General features: G+C 33.2%; 1 protein-coding gene and 1 non-coding gene across 2 annotated transcripts; one reads left to right on the forward strand and one right to left on the reverse strand.

Moving 5' to 3' along the window:
• Positions 1-72, forward strand: Trnag-ucc (transfer RNA glycine (anticodon UCC)). The gene has a single exon. It is a non-coding gene; the product is annotated as a tRNA-Gly (tRNA).
• A 3,469-nt stretch (positions 73-3,541) lies between these two features.
• On the reverse strand, positions 3,542-9,449 carry LOC132734416 (G-protein coupled receptor GRL101-like). Its single transcript, XM_060721154.1, has 8 exons — positions 9,356-9,449; positions 8,620-9,144; positions 6,938-7,505; positions 6,170-6,699; positions 5,784-5,911; positions 5,570-5,618; positions 4,458-4,693; positions 3,542-3,848 (listed from the first exon to the last, which is right to left on the reverse strand). Exons 1-8 carry the CDS (start codon positions 9,447-9,449, stop codon positions 3,705-3,707), a joined length of 2,274 nt encoding a protein of 757 aa, XP_060577137.1. The 3' UTR covers positions 3,542-3,704.
• Between the last annotated feature and the right edge of the window lie 13,739 nt (positions 9,450-23,188).

A 23,188-nucleotide genomic window follows, 5' to 3' on the forward strand; every position in this document is an offset into this window, starting at 1 on the left:
GCGTCGGTGGTGTAAAGGTTAGCATGGTTGCCTTCCAAGCAGTCGATCCGGGTTCGATTCCCGGCCGACGCATATTTTGTCTTTGACACAGATTAAAAAACAAAATATATTTAAAAAAAAAACAAAACAATTTTGACTCTTTGATAAATGATAAAAAGATGTTTTGAATACTTGACAGTCCCCGGGATCCACAAACGGAGTAGATGTGGTGGTGTAAGGAGGTCAAGATTCTTTCAATTCGTTGTCCCCGCACTGCCATGGCAATGTTATAGGGTTTCACTATCGACTGTTCCCTTAAAGTCTTTGCCGCAATTTGATATTCCAACATTTAAAGTCCAGGTTATTGCACGGATTCAGACAGTTGTTATTTTTATCTTACAAATTACATAGAAGTATGAAGTGGTATATCAGAATAATTGACAAATACTAAAGAAGCAATACAATGATGACTCTTTTAAATCCACTTTAAAAAAAAATCATCATATTTAAGGTAATTCCGCATTGTCAGCCATGTTTTATTTTCTTTAAGTGGATGCAAGATGAAAATAGGGGAATTTTCATGTAAAACGATGAACAATTTGCAAATTTAAAAAAAAAATTCAAAGGCCATGAATAAAGGAATAAAATATATAAAACTGAAACTAACAACAAAAACGAACATTTTCTTTGAATGCGTCAAATTTCTGAAGACCAAGATTTTTTTAAAAAGTTTTATGAAGTTTTATTCCATTAATGGCAAAATTCAGTCTGAAGTTTGTTGTAGTGTAGACAAATGCTATTTTTAAAAATAGCTTGCAAAATTTAATTCCAAATAGACAGATAGTTATGGTGACATCGCAATTATTGTTTGCACAGACGAGATATTTTGTTTTTAATTAGTACGTTAAAACATCGTTATCGTTGTATGCAGATATTGCATGTAAACATAAGATACATTGATCTCAGAAGACCCTGACGTCTTCTAGCAACTGTCTGACGTCTACGTCGCTGCTCGGCGTATTTCCTTGGACAACCCATCTTTCTCTTGACTGTCTGTTAACTTTATGAACACAAGCAATGCATACAGCATACCAATACACAAGTTTTGAGTCTTGTCATGAATAACGGCTTAGGCTATTTTATCTAAGGCAAATTAAATTTTATTTACATTCTGATATTGAAATCTCATTATGTGGATGTACCTTCTCCAAAATCTACTGCAACATGCCCTCTTTGCAAAGCAAAGGTCTCTTTGCAAAGCAAAGGTCATTTTCTGATGATAATTAATTCATTGACGACGTAAAGCAATCCAGTAAAAACAAAGTAATTAAAATTTGGAACACTAGTATGTTTAAGCTATGTCTTTTTAGCTCACCAGATCCGAAGGCTCATGGTGAGCTATTAGTATCAAAGGGGGATACTTTGCGTCCGGCGTCATGCGTCAACAATCGTCTTCTTCTCTGAAACTGCTAGGCATATTTACCTAAAATTTGGTCTGTAGCATCCTTGTGACACTCACACTTAAATTTGCTCATGTCATTTCAATTGGCCCCTTTAAGGAGTCAACAGAGCTAAAAATAGAAAAATCCAAATTTTGTCAGTAGCATTCCTGGGTAGTCTTTTATCAAGTTTGCTCATATTACATTGTAATTTGATTGGCCCCTTTTAGGGGTCTCTAGGGCTAAAAATAGAAAAAAAAACATTAAGACATCTTCTTCTACAGAAGTAATTGATGGATAATACCTTAACTTTGTCTGTAGCATTCTTCGGTAGTCTTTTATCAAGTTTGCTCATATTAATTTCATTGGACCCTTGTAGGGGCCGCTAAAACGCTCAAATGCCCCAGGTCAAGGCATTTCTTCAAATTATAGTTCAAAGATAGTCTATGCTCAAATTTAATATTAGAAAATATTGACAATGTATACAAAGTCTCTTTATAAATATAAAATAAACGTGGTTTGACTTCACACAAAGTAGATATCTTATGTTTTAATATCATCACACTTTAGGTGGTATTCTTTCATGTGAGGAAGCTATCCAGCTAGCTGACGGAACGTCGGTGGTTCTACTCAGGTGCCCGTTCGTGCCTGGAATAATGCATGGAAGGGCACCGGAGGTCTTCCTCCCCCAGTAAAGCTGGAACGTCGCGATATGACCTATACTGTGTCGAAGTGACGTAAAACCCATAAAAAACTTGAGGTGGTCAAAGTATAAATATAATGATAGTGTCATTAAAAAACTGTTTTGTTTCTTTTTATAGAAAAGACCAATTCTGACGGCTTTTCGCCCCCCTTTTTTAAGCCTCAAACAGTGAAAAAATGCCCTATTTAGGCCCCAAACACTGTTTTTGTTTGAGAAATGTTTATAAAAAGTGATCATTTTTTCGGCGCCACCACCTATCAAAAGGTACATGAAGGGGTTGCCTTAATTGGGATGTGCCTCCTCCTGTTTCGGGGTTTGAAGGGGGCGTAGCCCCTCATCACCAAAAAAATTTTGGACATGTGACAGGATAAAATGGTCTCAGGTCGATCGTAAGGTAAAATGTAACCAACGCTGAAAAGCCTTTTACTCTACCTAAATCCAATGAGACCTTCCAGCACTTAATCAGTTTTCATGGAAAAAACAATGCAAAATAGTGATTTTTGGCTATTTTGAGACGTCTCCCAGTTGTCATGTTAACAGGAAATTTAAGATTGAGCATGTGCCGTTACAGAGGCTATGGTCCAGTCAACATTTGTGCCAAGTTTCATCAGTATTGAAGCATTTTTCATAGTTTTATGGCAGTTTGAACTTGTAACAGGAGACTTTTCAATGAAAACGGCCATTTTTTACAATATGCTCATGAAGTAAAGGGTTAAATAGAAGCGAATAAAATTGGATATTTGAAATAATAATAAAAGAAGCAATATTATTAAAATATAAGAAAATACATCTTATCAAATAAAAACAAAAATTGAAAAGCTTAAAATTAACAATAAATTAGAACAATTGAGATAAAAACGTACATTTGGAACAATAAAACTATAAAATTACAACAAATTAGATAAAAGATTATATTTGAAATAATAAAACTATAAATATTAAAACCAATTAGATAAAGCGTATATTTGCAATAACGAAAATATAAATATTAAAACCAATTGGATAAAACTTATGTTTGAAATAATAAAACTATAAATATTAAAACCAATTACATGTAGATAAAAAAGAACATTTGTAATTATAAAACAATAAAATTACATCTATTTAGATAAAAACGTACATTTAAATAATAAAACAATAAAATTACATCCAATTAGATAAAAACGTACATTTGAAATAATAAAACCATAAAAATTACAACAAACAAACGTACATACAATATTCGATATCTTAATCTGGTTCTGGATTTTCAACCGTTTCCTTTACATGTATCAAAATGCTAAAAGAAACATATATGATATCGAAAGACAGCTCTGAAGAAAAAATAAATTTGTTTTCATAACATTAATTATTTTAAAAAAAGAACAAAATATTATTCATAACATTTTTTTCATCCATTAACCCTGCCAAATAAAGCACTTCTTTAACTTATAAATAGATACATGCTCAAAACTTCTTTGTTTCCATGATATTAAATGATTCAAATAGAATTCTACAAAGGTGTTTACAAGTTGTCATAAGATATAAAAAGATATGTTCGAATATTGATTTAACAATTGTTGTTTATATCATTACTGTGACATTCATTTTAACAACTGTTTTTTGTTTCTTTCTCTTGCTGAAAGCATTTTTCTTATCATAACGCCTAGATCATTGATCCTCTCCATTTTTTCCTCTTGTTTATAGGATATAAACGGTTCCCCTTTTATTTTCACAGAACCTGTAAGCTATAACCAAACAAACAAAAAAAGGATATATATCATTAAATAATCATCCCAAGAAACGGTTACGACGAATGAACCGTCTGAATTATTGCTTCACAGAACAATTTTTTATCGTGAAAAAATGGATATATTAAAAAGATTTTGATTGTTTCAAATATAAGATAAAAAATAAAAATTAAAGTTGGATCATATTATTTCAAAATCAAAATTTAAGAGTATCCTTTATGTTTCTATTAAATGCATTCAATAGATATAAGGCTATAAATAGTTGAAAATTGATTGTTAAAACTATATCTGTAAGTTAACATCGCTTCAACAATGACGAAAGACTATCAAGTGCATGATAATACATGTAATACTAATTATTATAAATAACACAAATAACCAAAAATGATTAGCCGTTGAAACCACTATGGATTCAGGCAGGCTTGTACGTCCGTGTGGTCTGGCGAGATTGTCTGAACAGGCCATACACTGTCGGTAGCAAACTCTTTGCATATATATATCGAAATATCTTTTCATTTGAATGAATAGAAGTAGTTTCAAATTTAAAACAGGGCAAATTCAATTCACAATATAATTAGGTTAATACTGTAACATATTTAAATTTACCTGGTTGCTGCGGACACCAACAAAGATATCTTTCTTGTCAAGTAACTTTATTCCAAGGGTACAAGAATGTAAGGCCTCCAAGGTTTGTGCTAGTTTCATGAATATAGACAATATAGAAATTGTTGGAATTTGAATATCGCCAGATATATCAGATATCTCCATATATTTTTTTCTATTTAACCTTGTAGCAAAATAATGTCTGGCTGTAAAACATCTCAATGTACTTCGTCCAATTTCTATAAAAGTAATTGAATACAAAATAATGACATACTACTGTATAGAAAGCATTTAGCTCTTAAATAAACCAATACCTTACCAAAACTTTTATAAAAAGTTAAAAAAATCAGTTAAAACTGATGACCATAGAGCAATTTTCTGTTGCCATATATTGCTTTGATATAAATTACATAATGTACCAGCACGATTGTTTTCTATTCTGATTTGTACATGTAATATAAATGGCCATTTATAAAAAGCATTGAAAATGGCATATACCTTTTTAAAGACTTTGAACATGAAAGGAATTTCTATAAAGAAATCAAGATACAGTATTAGCCTTAAATAAGACAATTAAGCATGAATTAAGAAACGTTTTCGAATTTAAGAATTGCAAAGCATTAAAACGTTAAGATAGCAATTCAGAGGGAAAAAGAAGCAATTTATCTTTTTTATAGAATTTAAGTTTTCACTGAATCCCATATGAATTGAAAAAATGAAAACACGATACTGTCTCGTATTATATGTATTTACACATTGTCGGTTTTTCCATTTAAATGTTTACTTATATAATTGGATCCCTTAATAATTTTCCTACATTCAATTTAACCTAGAAATTTCTATACTTATACGAGTAGTTAGTTTTACTTAAACTACTTTATGGTTAAAATTTGGCTCCTGCTTCGTTCCATTTGTCAGTCCATACCCTTATAGTGCCCATTTTGTATATTGTGTCTTAAACATTGCCCTCCATTGTTGATTTCTCTTCTCTCATTTAAGTTTGAACCAATTCAAATATCAAATTAAATATAAAATTGATCTTGTGTACATTTTTAACACAAGAAACACTTCTCCTTAGGTTTACAGCAGAAAAATGAAACAGAAAATGTACAAACCTTTGGTCATTTCCTTGAACGATTGTTCGTCCATGCTGGGAGTGAAACTCTATAATAGGAAGGAAACAATATTAAAATATTTACAACATTATCTATTCCATTATATAATGAAACAATCTACTTTAAAATTGTGAATAGAAGTGGTGTAAAAATATAATTTTTTCAATATGTCTTATCATTTCAGGGTTAACGACAAAAAAAGCGGATAACTTACTTGGCCTCCAAAAACTGCACTCAAAGTGTACAAAATGGGATTAAGAGCTGAATTGACAGGAAGTATAAATACTGCTGCCCACGCGTAAACCTCTCCGGAAATTACGTAACCAGATAGTGCAATTATCGCTGTAATGACATTTATTTTATTAAAAATCTTATGTTGTGACTAGAATCAAAGGTAAGAAATTTATGGAAATTTTATCTTTTTTTAAATTATGATATATTTATTGTTTTACTGTACGTTTAATGTCATTGAACTTTTGAAATATTTATAAACGATATTTTAGCTGTGTTAAGTATGTGGTCAATGTGATCTATGCTGTACTACATGTATTTTAAAGATAACACTTAGGCATATAGCAACTAATGTATTGAATATGTTACCCATAAGTCCTATTGGAAACCAGCACATGAAATCGGTTGCTACAACCAAGAGAAGATTCCTTGCAACCTTTAGGTCACGTGTTCTTGCAGTCTGGACAGATTTTGCAATACCAGAAGCTTTGCGAATTTCAATGAAAATTGATAGTTGTCCAACAGCGACCAAGAAAAATGTAAGGAAATTCAGGCAAACGAAGACCGACAATGAATATACCCAGCCAGGCGGACGATCTCTTGTTAGAGGCAGGGCGATACACACGCCAGACCTCGAGTAAAACTCGTTCTTGAAGTATCCTTCATATGCTACAGGAAATATGGCGGCAGTAACAGAAAAGATCCATGTGAAGGTAGCACAAGCAACAGCTCTATCCTTAGACAATTTGGCACGTCCAAATGGAAATTTGATTACCAAAAGTCTATCCAATGTAATAAGGCAAAGAAATAGCACACTTGCTTCAGATGAAATGGTAGAAAGTATCCCTGCAAGGTTACACCAAACACTGTGCCTCCAGTAGTCGTCCATAAAAATGTACCTTTGAATAAAAATTCGATTAGCATGACTACAATTAAATCTCTCTAAAGCAGCTTCATTTTCAAAACATGGTGTAACTTTTGTATTTAGGAATTCTGTAAGATAATGAAACGATTTTGGTCACAGAAATTTGTTATTTATCAGAAGTATTTGTACAGTTAGATAGGGTTATCGTCGAAAATTATTTAAAAGCATTTTTTCAGCTCTACATTACAAAAGCAAAACTATTTATCTCTAACCTTTTCCGAAAAGCAGAATCAGCAATCGCTATAGTGATCAAGTAGGCAGACATAAGAAAATCAGCAACAGCCAAGTTTGTAACGAATATTCCGAAACCCAATTTCAACCTCTTTGTATCATATTTAAGCCTATATAAAATTGTCAGAATATTTCCGACAAACGCCATGATTCCGATTAACCATATCAAAAACTGTAGCACCGAATGTCTCATTAGGTCATCACAGGATGAAAACTCGTCTTTCTGAGGAAAGCAGTTTTCTTCTTTAACATAGTTCGGTCGAATACAACAAAATTTGAATTCCGGCGTAACGAGATTTTTTAAGCCAATAAGTCCTGTGAATATATCTTTGTGGAATGTTTTGACATCATTCTCATTAAAATTAATATATTTTATAGAAGAGTCTCGAAATGCAAAGCTTTCTAATTCACTCAACTTGTTGTTTGATAAATCTACGCTTTTGAGGGTCATCCCCGAAAACGTGTCCGCAGAAATCTTTTCCAGTTTTGCATTGGCTAAATTCAATTCCTGTACATTCCCCAAACCAGCAAAGGCATGCATCTCAATCACTGATAGATAAGAGTTTCCTCGAATATTCAGGAATTTTAGTTGTTTAAGGTTGTAAAAGACATAGTTTGACAGCACAGTAATTAGGTTAAAACTTATGTCCAATGACCGAAGATTCCTGATTTGTCCAAAGGAAAAGATAACTACACGCGTAATGCTACAATATGAAAGATTCAAGACAGACAAGCTCATAATATTTAGATTCGAATCCTCTAAAATGGTACTGAGTCCATCATTAAAACTCAAATCAAGTAAACGCGTATTTGTTGATACTGATGACAACAAAGATACATTAAAGTAAGAATTTCTACAATTGGCAACATATCCAATACATGAACAATTCAATGGGCATTGGAAATTGCAGAGATCTTCGTCATCACCATGCAAACACTGTGCAAAACCATCGCAAACTTGATCCAAAGTAATGCATGTTCGAGTCGATGCACATTTGTAACCGTTTGGACAGTAAACTTTTGTTGTAACTGGAAGAAATGTCAAATATACTTTCAGTGAAGTGAGATGAAATTTAATCCCTAGCAAATTATGAGCAACAAATTTTAAATTATATACTTATAATGCATTATATTTTGATAAGTAATTTATCATAATTCTACAAATTCAAACAGTGGATACTTTAAGTGCTTTGATAGCAGTTTGCACCTGCCAATGCTCTTAATATTAGAAAAAACCTGGAAACGTGATGGCCCCTTGGAATTATGAAAACAACAGTATCATATGAAAACTGCTGACGCAGACCATGTGCATAGTTTCTGATGTAAAATTGCACTTTGATCTAGATTTTAACTATATGGCCAACTTGTCCTTTAATGCACAGCTATGAAATTTCGACCATGTGCACAGTTTTAGATCTAAAATGAACTTTGGTATCAGATGAATTCGATAAAGACCAAGTGACCTACTTAGTGACTAACCTTTCTGCTTTTTACGTACAGCTTTACCATTTTGACCATGTGCACACTTTCAGGTGTAAAATTGAAATCTGATATCAGATGACCTAATTATATTTACATAGTGACCTTTTTTCTTGTTTATTATGTACAGCTATGATATAAGGACAATGTAAACTGAAATATATGGTATAATAAATTGTCTTACTATTACACAACTCGCTAAAATAGTTGGCACCAATTGCATTCAGGTTTTTCCATCTTCTCACATTTATGTCCAACACTTTTGCTCCATGGCTTGAAGATTGCGAAGTACTGGAAAAATTGAAATTCTCCTTCACTTTATATATTTTTACGTTTGTCTCTAACCCAGTTTTACTCTCTTCCATTTCGAAGACAGCACTTTCTGCCGCACCAGTAGTCTGAATCAAAATAAAACCTTTCGTTCCATCGTTTGTAAAACGTATTGAACCAAGAAGACGATTTGCCATTATTTTATACCGGCATTGAAACGATTTTTTATGATCATAAACCCTGTTTATTTCTTTATCTAAAACGTCAAGTAATATGTTATCGATGTTGTAAGCTTGAAGAGTTTTAGAAGCTTTGTAACTCAGTACACGAACAATATTAGTTGGCGTAGAAAATTGTTGAGCGAACTGCATTATATCAGGTCCGTCAGAGGTTTCCTCGTCATGAATGACCAGTATTTCATTTCTGGACGGGGAACAACCTGAAATGTGACATCGATTCATTAAACATTTTTTTTATGTTGTTTGAAAACAAACAAAATGATATGTCACAGGTACAAACAACAATTGACAAGGTGTTTATAAGAAAATATGTCCCTTACATGTATAGCACAGCAAATAAATATATTCTTTAAATATTTCCGTATTGACCTATCTTATCTTATTGAAAAGTGTTTTCAGAATTAAACTTACCACATGACTCTTCATCTTCACCTCCAGGGCAGTGCAGATGTCCGTCACATAAAAACCGTTGTGGCAAACAGTAGCTGTTTGGACATTTGATCATATTATGAGGACATTCATATTTCTCTAAAATAGATCATTAAAAGAATGAATAAAACTTTCAAATGTCTGTATTTTAAAATTTATCATATTTCATATTCAACAATGAACCTGCTTCATTTCTGTAATGAACTTGTCTAACTTCTTACTTTTGGAGCAGTCTTTTGTTTTTGAGATATCCAGATAAAAATAAAAATAGCCAGCTAAAAGTGTATTGACTGGACAGATTGCATAGGTAGGCAGTTTTTCTAGGCATTTTAGTGGTAAAAAATTAAATTCTGGCCTCCACAGGGTAAGAGTTAATATTATCATTTCCATTCATGGGTAAGTTAAACATTTGCTGAACATATGCTTTAACAGCCAAAACATACTACTAAAATCAAACCTTATACATTCATATTATATTCAGTCCTCGAGATTTCACTTTCAGACAGGAGAAGTGATCAGATGGAGCACATTTCTGTTCCTTTTACAGTAATAACACGTATGACATACTTTGAATACAAAGATCAGCATATGCAAGACAGCCTTTGACACAAGACGGTCACACACAGAGGATTGGTAGTCAATTGGACACCATATACGAGAGTAAAAGCAGGGAAAGACAGACAGAAAAAAATTAATGTAAGTAATAAATAAATTAATTAGGAAACCCTTCAAAGACGGAAATTCGATATTAAACTCTTTTTTAATCAAGTGATATCTTTTTTAAGTATTCTTATAATACATGTAATGAATGAAATTTTACTTTCTTTCGAGTGGGGATTTCTTAATAAGCTTAAAACTTTCAAATTGAACTGCATTATTTTATTTTATTTGTACACATTGATGAAATAGATATCATAGTTTAAAACGGGAAATACATGAATGGTGGCGTAAAATTGAAGGAAGTGTGGTGAATAAAAACAGAAGACTTGCAATTTATATACATCAGAAAACAGCAACTGTAAAGTTATATAAGACGTAATAGAATCTAACAATAGGTAAGATAGAGGATAATGAAATCCCAACGCATGGGTGATGGGTTCCATTGGAACAAACCTCTCTATCGGAAGCTATAAATATGAAAGAGTCAATTTGATTGAGGCTGTTCATATTTTCGTATGGAAAAAAATGCAATATACTATTCATTTCATTTCTAAATCTGTACTTTTAAACTAATTGAAAAAGTACAAAGTCATGGTATTACATAGCATACACCTGCATTTATAAAACCCATCAAAACCCATAAAAATTTGATCAATTCACTTTTGCCATGAATTTATTTTCAAAAGCTAAACTGACTGCCTTCAATGAAATATATCTATCTACAAACCACAATCTTTCAGATGACTTCCATCTCTGCAACCGAGAGTAAAACCATTTACGTCCATGTCATATATGCATCTCATTATCTTTGGAATATGTTTCCCATTTATATCACAAACGAAATCATTGTCAATTGTTTCATAATCTGTGAAAGTATATTATCTTGTAAATATTAATAACACACAACTATATTCTAATTATACAAAATAATGAATCCTAGTCTAATAGGTATTAGTTGATTTAAAATGGAGGATCGTTCACTATTTACATGTCTTATAAAGCCATTTGGTACATGGAAGTTATTCTAAAGTGCACAACAATGTGCTCGTGTAAACGTTCTATCTTCAGCAAAAGATATTAATTTATCAATACAAGTATGTCAATAGTTCATAGAGGAATATAGAAGTGTACTGTTTTAATCGTTACGAAGTTTATAACCTGCCGGAAATGATTCACTGTAGAAACAAAACTTACCATGTGCACATACTGCAGAGGAAACAATTTGCTGCATGTAGGTTTGTTGATAAGTGGTTATCAATGCCCGATTATTTACCTGCATTGTCAATGCAAAACCTACCCATGTTCCATTTGAAACAGGATTTTCTTGATATATAGTCCAACTCTGGTTAGCAACGCTCTTGCATTGTTCTGCACTCCGCAATGGTGCATAATCGACAGTTCTGTAAAGAAATATTACGATACATTTTTTCATTCAATACCCATCGTCATGTTTACTTACAATTCGACTTAATATATTTTCACTAACTTTAGTGAAAAATCGGCAAAAAATTGTGAAAATTTGTCATTTTATTTGAATTATTTACTTTAACATGTTCATGATAAGTATATTTTGTATATACTTAGTAAGTTTTTCGAAACAAAAAATTTACTGTCGGAAATTAAATCGATCAATCAAAAGCTTGATACAGAAACTATTAACGAAACTCTTCAGAGCGAATCTATTCACGCTATTTTTATTCTCTTGATATATCAATATAAGAACTAAATATTTGAAAGAATATCCAGCCAATGATGTTTATTAAAACATATCATCCAGTATACTGTTTATATACAAATGGTTCTCCATTGATACTGTAAAGGTAATGTTGCAACTTTCTAGCTGTACTTGTACAGGAAGACCTCAGTTTTTCCTTCTAACATTATTTCAGGAACAAGAAGGCAAATGAGTGAATCAACATTTCCGTAATTTAGCTAAATAGCTTACTTTGATGATTGGCCACTTACGCTAAGACCCAACATGGCAAGTTATTGAATATTTAAAGATGCACGGCATTCCAAGGTAAAATAAAAATCCTGTATGTTGTATTTAAAGAAGTAACAACATTTAAATGGAATTTATATTTATATAATTATTCTTCTAAAACAATTTCCAAACATCCAATAATATGTTAAATATGTACTGCAAATGTTTATTTGCATTATAAGTATTTATTACAATATATGCATGAATTGCTTATTGAAAAATTGGCTTAGACTTTATCGAAAATTATTTCTAATTACCTCCCTTTATAAACATGAGATGTGAATGCGTAATATCTTTACAAAATAATTCTTTTTGGAACTTACAATATTGATAAATCTTCATTTTAGCATCATAATAATGATATAAAACCATAAAAACTTTGTGTTACGGGATCTTTAAATGGAAATTATTATATGATATTTCAAGGTAAACACTTAATGTCGCAATAAGTGCATTGCAAGATGCGTTAGCTATACTGCAATATACTAGTATGTTTTATCTTATGACTTAAAACATAAAAGATGGTAATAAATATTTCAAGATACTTACAAAAAATACAATATACGTGATAAGGCAAAAATATGTAATACTTATTAAAAGAATTATATTTTGCAAGAATATAATTCGGAATGTTATACATTATACAATACGAGGTATGTTCAAATATGAATGCAACTGGGTCAGTTTTCAGAAGTGCTCCATACACGGTGGTACAATCTCAATCCTTCAAAATACTCACCACAATGTGATTGTGTTAGTATTTTAATTTAATTTTTATATGCGTTTCCATAACCTTTTCGATGTATAGTGTACAGGACACTGGAAAATAGCCGAACTGAGTTTTTTTTTTCGCGTTTGATATTTTCTTCAAGCAACGTGTTTTTGAGCCTTAGAAATAGGTTAAAAGTCACAAGGGGCAAGATCTGGCGAATAAGGATGGTGAGGCAGCTTCACAACCTTTTATTGTTTCAGATACTAGTATTCTCGTACAATGCCCGCTTTGTGTGACGAAGCATTGTCATGCAACAACCTGACACCACGGAGTTTTTGAAATATTTCTTTATGAAGGACCTTGCCTTTGTAAAACTTGGCATTTAAAGATTATCCTTTTGGTACGACAATTTGAATAGCAGGACCTTGATTTATAATGAAAATTACATATTATATGACTTTTTTACGCTCGTAGTGCGTTTTGCTTCGCAAGGTTTTTTTATTTCCTTTAGTTGCCTATATTTTGTTATGTATATTTCGCTTTGGCTCAAAAAGTGAGCCCGCGTCTCATCGCCAGTGATGATATTTGCAATTTATTAATTAGGGAACTGTTTCAATAATTGTTTGGGGATTCTTACCCTAGCAAGATTTGGCTTTTTGTAAGGAGATGGGATACATCTGACACTTATCCTTCTCATTTTTAAATCAATTATGAGAATTGTATGCTTCTACAAAGATACCAACGCATTTAGCTATACACCTAGTTGTAAATCTTGCATCAGAAGCAATCAAATCCTTTACTTTTTCAACCATTTTTTACAGAGGTTCTTGATAGAGGGCCGTATTTGGTCAGTTAAAGGAAAACTTTTCTCAACCATTTTAGCTTTAGTATACACGAGTAGATGACGCTAATCGAGCTATTGTCAAAGCTAGTCTGAACTGATTTACACATGTTTTGTATCAATTGAGAGCTTACACAACCATCTATGCGAAACATGTTCATTTTTTCATGCACAACGTGCTTAAAAGCGACATATTGGCCTAATTGCATTCATATTTGAACACCCCTTGTATATGTAACAAATGTTTCAGGATACAAGAATTGCTGGACTAGAACAAAAGTTGCAATATATGTTCTGCTGTTAAATATCTTTTTGCATACTTACTGGATCATTTCATAATTAAAGATTGAACATGGACAGAATCTATAGGATTCATTCAGCCTTACAACACTTCCAATAGGTGGTGGACAGGACTTTGTTATCTGAAATTGAAAAAATGAATACAAAGGAATTGTGCATTTTCCAGTCATTAGATAAATATCTATGTTGTTTTGATCGCCAAAAAGCTGTAATGTTGTTTGCCAATATTTTTTTTCTTTTGTTATTGTTTGCCAATATTGACCTGAGATAAAGTTTCTTGAACTTTATTACGTTTTACGCATCGGGTTTTGCTGATAATATAGATAATAATTATATATACTACTCAACTTTTGTTAAGTACCATTAATTCATTTTTATATTATCACAAGTAGACAAATTTCTTTTCATTTTTTGAAAATTCTGATTCTGCAATGTTTTGTTTCCCTGACATATATCCAAATTGACTAAACCGTTTCAACTCGATTAGGTAGCATGGAAAGCATACACCCCAATATTCCATGCTTTTGGTGAGGGTGTATAAACATGTCTTTTGTTACACGTCGATATTACATGCTTACTGTCATTCAGTGGCTTACATTTCTTACATCCGTCAATTCGATATGGCGAATACTAACATTTGGCGGCATTTGAGAGAAGCAGAGTTGAAGGGCTGCATGGATGTGCAGCATGGGACCACCCTCCGTCTGGTTAGTGCAGTGCTTGGTGTTCACCACACCGTCATCACCAGCGGCTGGGAAAGATACAGGCTACATGATACACCCGCCAGGAGACATGCTGGAGGTCGGCAAAGGGTCACAACACCAGCTCAGGATCGGTTTTTGCTTGTTCAGGCACTTGGTACACGATTTTCGACAGCAACTTCTCTTCGAAATGACCTTGCTAAGGCTGCGGGAGCCCGTGTTTAACGAATACGGTATGTAGAATGCTGCATGAAGATCTTGCATACTTATCCCCTTGACGCGCCGCCATCATCAGACCCGTTTTGATCACGGAGCATACACGGTGGACCATGCAACACTGAAGACACGTTCTGTTCACTGATGAGGCCAGGTTCTGCCTAGACTTCACAGATATGCGTGCTAGAGTCTGGAGAAGTCGAAGATAACGGTTTAAGACTGCAAATATTGCTGAGTATGGCCGCTACGGAGGAGGGTCAGTTATGGTGTGGGGAGTCATCAGCTAGAATTAACGAATGGACTTAGTAGTGCTAAAAAGAGGTACGTTGACAGATCAGCGATACAAAGACGACATCTTAGACAACCAGGTAAAGTTGTATGCTGAAGCAGTCGGTGATCAGTTCATTCTAATGGACAATAATGCTCGCCCCATAAGGCCAGGGTGGTCAAGAAATACCTAAAGAGGGAGTATATTGAGCGCAGTCACTTGACGTCTCACAGTGGGGGGCCAAAAGCCGTCAAAACTCGTCTATATGAGGTAAAAGGTTAAATCCAATAGAACACTTGGGAATGAGCTGCAGGTTAGAATATGAGCTCGTCAGCTGCAACCCAGAACCTTCCAGGAGCTTGGAGCCATGTTGGTCCAACAATGGACAGCTATACCCGTTAGAACGACCAGAAACCTAACATGGAGCATGAGCCATGCTGTCTTTAATAGTCACAGGTCATAAGTCTTAAACTGTAAACAAAAAATCCAATTTATTTATTTGGAAAACACGCTGCATGTTCTGAAATCTTCAAAGAGGGGAAGGGGTGTTCGTCCTCTTCTCAAGCACAAAATCAGTGTAAAACTACACTTTTATATGGTTAAATTCGTACTTCAACTGAATTGATAAAACAGTAAATCAACATTTAAAACCTTTCGCACGGCGTTCATAAAATTATTCCAAAACATATTGACACTCAAACATATGGTGCTAAGCAAAAACTGAGTAGTATATACTTCTGGGTACTTTTATCTAAAATTATGGCCTGATGATCTGATGATAAGTATTTAGGAATCGTTACTGTTTTTGTTATTAGACTTTAAGATTTCTTGAAATGATTTTCTAATGTTTTTTTGAAAGTAGATCATTTAGTATTTAATTTCTGAGCTTATTTCATTATAAAAAATATCTTTGATAAATACGTAACTTTTCATTTCATAGACTTCAATATGTGAAGGCATACAAAGAGTGATTCGCATGCTTAAAAACATAGTTGTCAATTATTACAGAAAATAATAATATATAGAGGATATTGAATCAGTGTAGTTTAATACTAAATTTATTGAACGAGTTGAATAAAATCATATTATGCAAGCCTTTGGCGAGCATGATATTGTTTTATTCAACGAGTTCAATAAATTTAGTATTAAATCTACACGAATATAATATTCTATTTATCACATATATAAAATAAGAACATTAAACTGTTAAAATGAGTAATTTTTCAATGACGAGCCTATAGTGTAACGCTAACATTAGCCCGCTTTTACGCTATGTTTATATATAGCGCAAATGACGTCACGTCAAAGTGTTATTACACTAGTGTAATATCGTTTTTATTAAATGGCTTTATTACACTCCTGCGCCGCGGTTTATGTGATAAAATCAAATAATTAAATAAATATATAAAATAACGTTTCATTATAATTCCAAGCTACAACATTTTAGTTTGAAACTGAAATAGAGAACTATAGAATCCACAAAGAACGAAGCCAAAACGGCAAATTTAAAACCTTGCAGACTTGAGAATTGAGCCTGTTTATGATAATAGCAAGTTACCATTCATGCCCACAAGCGCTGGCTTCAGCACAATGCAACATTTAAAGATAAAACTGGCAAAATTATGGATTTAGAAACACCCATAAATGTGTTCATAGGGCGGTTATCATGGAAACTTCCGTTAGTTCTTGCAAATCCCTGAAAAGCGGCGTATGGTGCCCAAGTAAATAAATGAAAATCGTATACCTTGTTACAAAGGCTAGTAAGGCACATGCTATTCTTGTAATTTGTGTTATATATATATATATATATATATACAGTTGTGACTACATTATAAAGTTCGTACTGTTTGCATTAAAATCCGATGATTACCGACTAAAGGTCTTTTATAATCAAAGGTATCAGGTCAATATTGCCAAACAATATACTGCATGCTTAATGTTCTATTAGAAAAGCAGTGTTTGCACACCAACAACAGTGATAATGATCTTGAATTATTTTCATTAATTTACAGAATCATCAAAAACAAAAAAGGTTGAGAATTTTACATTCATTAAACGTCGCCCTTTCCTTGATATTTCTTGTTTTCATATTTTATATATGACTAACACAGCAGTGACAAATTTCTTGGATCATAATTGTTCAAATATTATTACAGGCTAAAGCTTAGTTAATAAAGCCACTGAACGATGTACCCCCGCCAAACTGTACTATTTTGTGCCCAAAATTATGCTACCGTATTGCTCCAAAGTCGAACCTTCTGCTGTTCCCAAAAGAAACGAAGCTTAAAAGTGAATGCCAATATCATAGGGGAGTATGTAATGGCATAAAAATGTTCAATAACAAGAAATACGTGTGTAAGTGACTAAACTGGTCATTCGTTGCACTTTAAACACAAATTACCTGTTGAATACAACTCGTTCTATCGCTGTTATATATCACAGAATTTAACTGTTTCTCTCTCTGGGTTTCTGGGTCATCATAGATGGCTGACATTTGAATATCCACTGGGAAGAAACCGCCAAGATTTACTGACACAAACTTGAAATCAAAATCGAATAGAGTTCTGATTATTCCGAATTCTATCTCATCGAACAAGCATTTGACCTTTTGTTTGTTATCTGTAAAAATGTTAACCAAATAATTGTAGAAATGAAAACTAAAAAGTGAAATATGATCAGTTTGAACAAAGAAATAGATAAATAAAACCAAACATCAGTTTCTATAAAATGAGAATGGTATTTATCTGTATAGGGATAAATCAATCCCTATTAGATAAAGATCGTGTAAAAATATTTTAAACTAACAACACTTACGCAACAACTCTACCACAGCATTCAAAATATTATTTCCTAAAAGACATTATTCAGCTGAGGTTGTTCTGTAGATTGATATCGTTATACAGAAACATTTGTGACGACATAATATAGTACATACATTTCAGCAAATGAAATAACACGTAATCACTTCCATACTAAGACGGGTTTTCAAAAACGTTTGGTTTTCTGAATGTTACTGACCTAATATATTATAATATCCAGATTTCCTGTATCCAGCCTCCCATACATCTTGGCAGGAATTAAACACCTTGTTGTCACAATTCATTTCGTCTGTGCCATCTTCACAATGCTGATATTCGTCACATGTTAACCTCAACGGTATACACCTTCCGAAGTCACAATGAAAAGCTACTCCAGGTTGACATTCATCTGGACAAATATAATACTATTCATTTAGACAAACAGGATCTAAATAGTCTTTTTGATTTAATATACATTACTTTATAACTTATTTTGATCAATCACAACAACTACACCTTCCGGGAATCGAACCCACTTTACCCGATCCACAGTTCAACGCTCAATCTATTGAGCGAACCAGACGATAATTGTTTTATATTCATACAAATCGACAATGGTCATCGCTACAAATGGTCATAAGATTTTCCTTAAATTCATAAGCACTACAATTCTGCCTTTGATTACACTTTATTGAATAGTTCTTCTTTGCTTGTCAACCATGCACAATCATAAGTTGCAATGCTGAAATATTTACAATTCAATAGCAAAAATCAAATTTAAACGCAAGAATGAATATACGAGCACGTATATGTATAGAAACAAAACAAACATAAACAAACAACGACGTACCACACACCCGCTCATCAGAGCCATCCTTACACTGTTGAACGGCGTCACAACGTTGTTCCAAAGGTATACAAGGACCATTATCACATCGATACTCGGACAATGTTGAGCATTGTTCAAATTCTTTAATGAAGATATATTATATTAGAATTAAAGTATATATAAATGTCCACATATATGTTGAAAAAAATGCTAAAAACAAAAATAAAGAAAATAAACAAGCATTGTATTAGTGTTTAGGCCGCGACATGCCAATGAACTATAGAGTGTGTTAATTTAATATCATTCAATATACAATATTATTTATTGCTGATTTCGATTGATCATACAAATTCAAATGTCATTTTTAATATGTGGGAGACAATTGTCGGCCACTACTTCATATGAAAATTGAGCATGGAAATTACATTTACTTTGTGAATATTTGGTTGTTCAAAATCCTTAAGGAAATGACAGAGAAGTTACGCTGGTACGAAATAATGTATGCAAAGACACCCACCCATTCATCAGTTATCAAAATAACCAGAGGTCATCAATATTGTTTGGGTATTATGAACTGTTCGAACTGTTGCTTATCACTTTACCTGACAACTCCCCCCCCCCCGCCTCAGGAAATTTACGAACCACAATATTCATCCGATCCGTCGATACAATCGTCCTTAAAGTTACAAACTTGACTGATGTGTATACAGTCACCATCGTCACACTGAAACTGGTAGTCAGAGCAAGTTCTGCTTTCTAAAAATGTCATTAAAAATAATTATATATTGTGTTTAGTTACAACAATAGCATAATAGAATGTTTTTGTTCAAAACAGATATTTTTGTAATTTTTGTATTTTTGAAATAACCAATGTTAATCATGTTTTTAAAAAGAGTTATCATTTTTTCATTTCTATCTATTGACTTTAATACACAGTAAACCATGTTCAAGCACACAGTAAAGTATTTTCATGTTAAACTGTGCCAATTAGTTGACGACTTTGAAAAATCCTTTCTTAAAAGTATTATTAAAACAACAAATGTTAGATAAAACTCCATTAAATGTACGCTTTTGGTTTTCTTTTAAGAAAATTGTAGTCATTCAACTTTTCAGTCTATCTAAAAAGTCTAGAACGGAAAATTGCCCCGAAAGCAATGAAAATAGTTGAAAAATACAAAGTTGGCTTTAGTTATACCTTGAGAGAAAATGAATTATCCATTACAACATCCAGCACCGGTGTTTGCGATATTCAATTTTCAACACTTAAAGTATTAGAATAAATGGCAAAGAAGGAATAGAAACGACGTGTTACAACAGGTAACAACTTTTTACATCTGTTATCCGCCAGTTTTAAAAAACATCTATTGGAGACGATCCCTTTGATCAGATCATAAAAAATCGAATGCTATTTCTTCCTATATTTGAAAAGTGGCTTTACAGAGAAATATGCTAACTAACACACCCTTTTCATTTCTGCAATTTAATTCATCTGAGGCATCAAAACAATCAATCACTTCATCACATCTTGCAATGACCGATATCAAATCATTAGACTTGCATCTGAAGAAAGACCCATTTTCCAACGACACATTACTAAACTTGCTGTCATTTTTCTCTTCTACGTCCGCGATTATCAGTGGATGTACTGAAATAAATTTCAATAAAATTAAATGGTTATTTTACCGCTTTTCAACTTTCGAATGTATAATATATGAAATATAATATAGTTCTTGCACTCTCACATAATTTCCTTAAATAAAACAGTTTTGGTTATTGAATGTTTAATTGTACGTTATTGCAGATATCAAAGAAACAAGAGGGTCATGATGGCCCTAGATCGCTCACCTGACTTATCAAACTCATCCAAACAATTACCTAGACAAGCATTCTGACCAAGTCTCATGACAGGTGAGTCAAAAATGTGACCACTACAGTATTAACAAGGATTATCAATATTTGAGCAGTGCTACCTAGTTTTTTACCCAGGTGACACATATTCAAACTTGACCTAGAAATCATCAAAACAAACTTTCAGACCAATTTCCAGGATACTTGGATCAAAACAGTAGCAACTAGAGTGTTAACAAGATTTTTCTTTTTTTAGCTCCGGTGACAAGCATCCTGACCAAGTTTGATGATAATTGAGTCGAAAATGTGACCACTAGAATGTTAACAAGGTTTTTCCATATTTGGGCGGTGTGACCTAGTTTTTCATCCAAGATGACCCATGTTCGATCTTGACTTAGAAATCATCAAAACAAACTTTCAGACCAATTAACAGAATATTTGGATCACAACAGTAGCCACTAGAGTGTTAACAAGATTTTTCTATTTTTAGCTCCTGTGACCTAGTTTTTCATCCGAGATGTCCCATGTTCGATTTATTCCCAGCAATGACCTAGACAAGTTTCCTGACCAAGTTTAATGACAATTGAGTCAAAATTGTGACCACTAGAGTGTTAACAAGGTTTTACTATTTTTAGCTCTGGTGACCTACTTTTTCATCCGAGATGACCCATGTTCAAACTCATCCGAGCTGTCACCTAGACAAACATCTTGACAAAGTTTGATGATGACTGATGCAAAAATGTGACCACTAGAGTGTTAACAAGGTTTTTCTATTTCTAGCTCCGGTGACCTACTTTTTCATCCGAGATGACCCATGTTCAAACTCATCCGAGCTATCACCTAGACAAGCATCTTGACCAAGTTTGATGATGATTGATGCAAAAATGTGACCGCTAGAGTGTTTACAAGGTTTTTCTATTTTTAGCTCCGGTGACCTACTTTTTCATCCGAGATGACCCATGTTCAAACTCATCCAAGCTATCAACTAGATAAGCATCCTGACCAAGTTTGATGATGATTGATGCAAAAATGTGACCGCTAGAGTGTTAACAAGGTTTTTCTATTTATAGCTCCGGTGACCTAGTTTTTCATCCGAGATGACCCATATTCGAACTCATTCGAGCTATTATCTAAACAAGCATCCTGACAAAGTTTGATGATGATTGGGTCAAAAATGTGACCACTAGAGTGTTCACAAGGTTTTTCTATTTTTAGCTCCTGTGACCTAGTTTTTCATCAGAGATGACCCATGTTCGAACTCATCCAAGCAATTGACTAGACAAGCAATCTGACCAAGTTTGATGAAGATTGGTTCAAAAATGTGACCACTAGAGTGTTCACAAGGTTTTTCTATTTTTAGCTCCGGTGACCTACTTTTTCATCCGAGATGACCCATGTTCGAACTCATCCGAGCTATCACCTAGACAAACATCCTGACCAAGTTTGATGATGATTGGGTCAAAAATGTGACCTCTAGACTGTTCACAAGGTTTTTCTATTTTTAGCTCTTGTGACCTAGTTTTTCATCCGAGATGACCCATGTTCGAACTCATCCGAGCTTTCAACTAGGTAAGCATCCTGACCAAGTTTGATGATGATTGAGGCAAAAATGCGACCGCTAGAGTGTTCACAAGCAATTGTGGACGTACGACGGACGACGGACGGACGGACGACGGACATTCACCGATCCTAAAAGCTCACCGTGAGCAAGCTCAGGTGAGCTAAAAAGTTATAAGACATCAATTATCTAACGGAATATCTTTAGAAAAATGCGTTACAAAAATTGAAATAAAACCGACAGAATTATTTTTGTTATTTGTTAAGCTGCGCACTTGGTTAGTTATATACACGCGGTTATATAATAATACTACTACTAATAATACTTATACTAATACTACTACTACTAATAATAATACAATAATAATAATAATAATGATGATGATGATGATGATGATGATACTGATGATGATGATGATGATGATGATGAAAATATATAAACAAGGCGTAAAAGAGCACGTGAAGCGTCCAGCCATTTCAAACAAACTAAAACGGTCCCGAAGTCTAATTTGAAAAAAAAAGTGAATAAAAACAACAACATACCAAAATTTAAACAACAACACATCCGGGATACAGGGACATACCCGAGTATAAACAGCAACATTCCAAAGTAAAAGCAACAAATTACCAAAGTATAAACAATCAATTTCGTCAGCTTTGTCCTCGCAGTCAAGTTTTCCATTGCATCTGAACGTTTGTGAAATCATCTTACCATCATCACACAAAAAGAAACCGTCTTCTGTTTCTAAAATGTTTTCTTCTATTTCTGTAGAACTCTGTGGCTCTGAATCAGTTATAAAACTTCACTATGAAATCTTTCTTATTTATTGTCGTACTTCTTGTTAGCGTTATTTTATGTTTTCAATATCTTTCTAAGCTATCCCGGTAGATACAACACTTAAAAGGGCTAAACGGTAACGTAATACAGTAAACAACGGTAAGAAAACATACCACCTTCAAAAAGGCATTGTTATCCGAATTGGCATTTTCTATTGATGCGTTAACAATATAAAAACGAAAACTTACATACAATCCTCAAAAGAGCGGTGGTATTTAATCATTCTTTTTTATTTTCGTATTTGATTATGAGCTATAAATGTC

Source organism: Ruditapes philippinarum, unplaced genomic scaffold, assembly GCF_026571515.1.
Source record: "Ruditapes philippinarum isolate M1 unplaced genomic scaffold, ASM2657151v2 ctg2531_1_1_1_1, whole genome shotgun sequence".
NCBI classification, from domain to species: Eukaryota; Metazoa; Mollusca; class Bivalvia; order Venerida; family Veneridae; genus Ruditapes; species Ruditapes philippinarum.

Bases quoted from the DNA above. Each gene is read 5' to 3' on its own strand.
- LOC132734416 (XM_060721154.1), bottom strand. From the start codon at position 9,449: ATGATCAAATGTCCAAACAGCTACTGTTTGCCACAACGGTTTTTATGT. The intron at 5,619-5,783 runs GTAAGTTATCCG...TTCCTATTATAG, and splicing joins GTGCAGTTTTTGGAGGCCAA to AGTTTCACTCCCAGCATGGA. The intron at 4,694-5,569 runs GTTTGTACATTT...TTACTTTTATAG, and splicing joins GTTCAAGGAAATGACCAAAG to AAATTGGACGAAGTACATTG.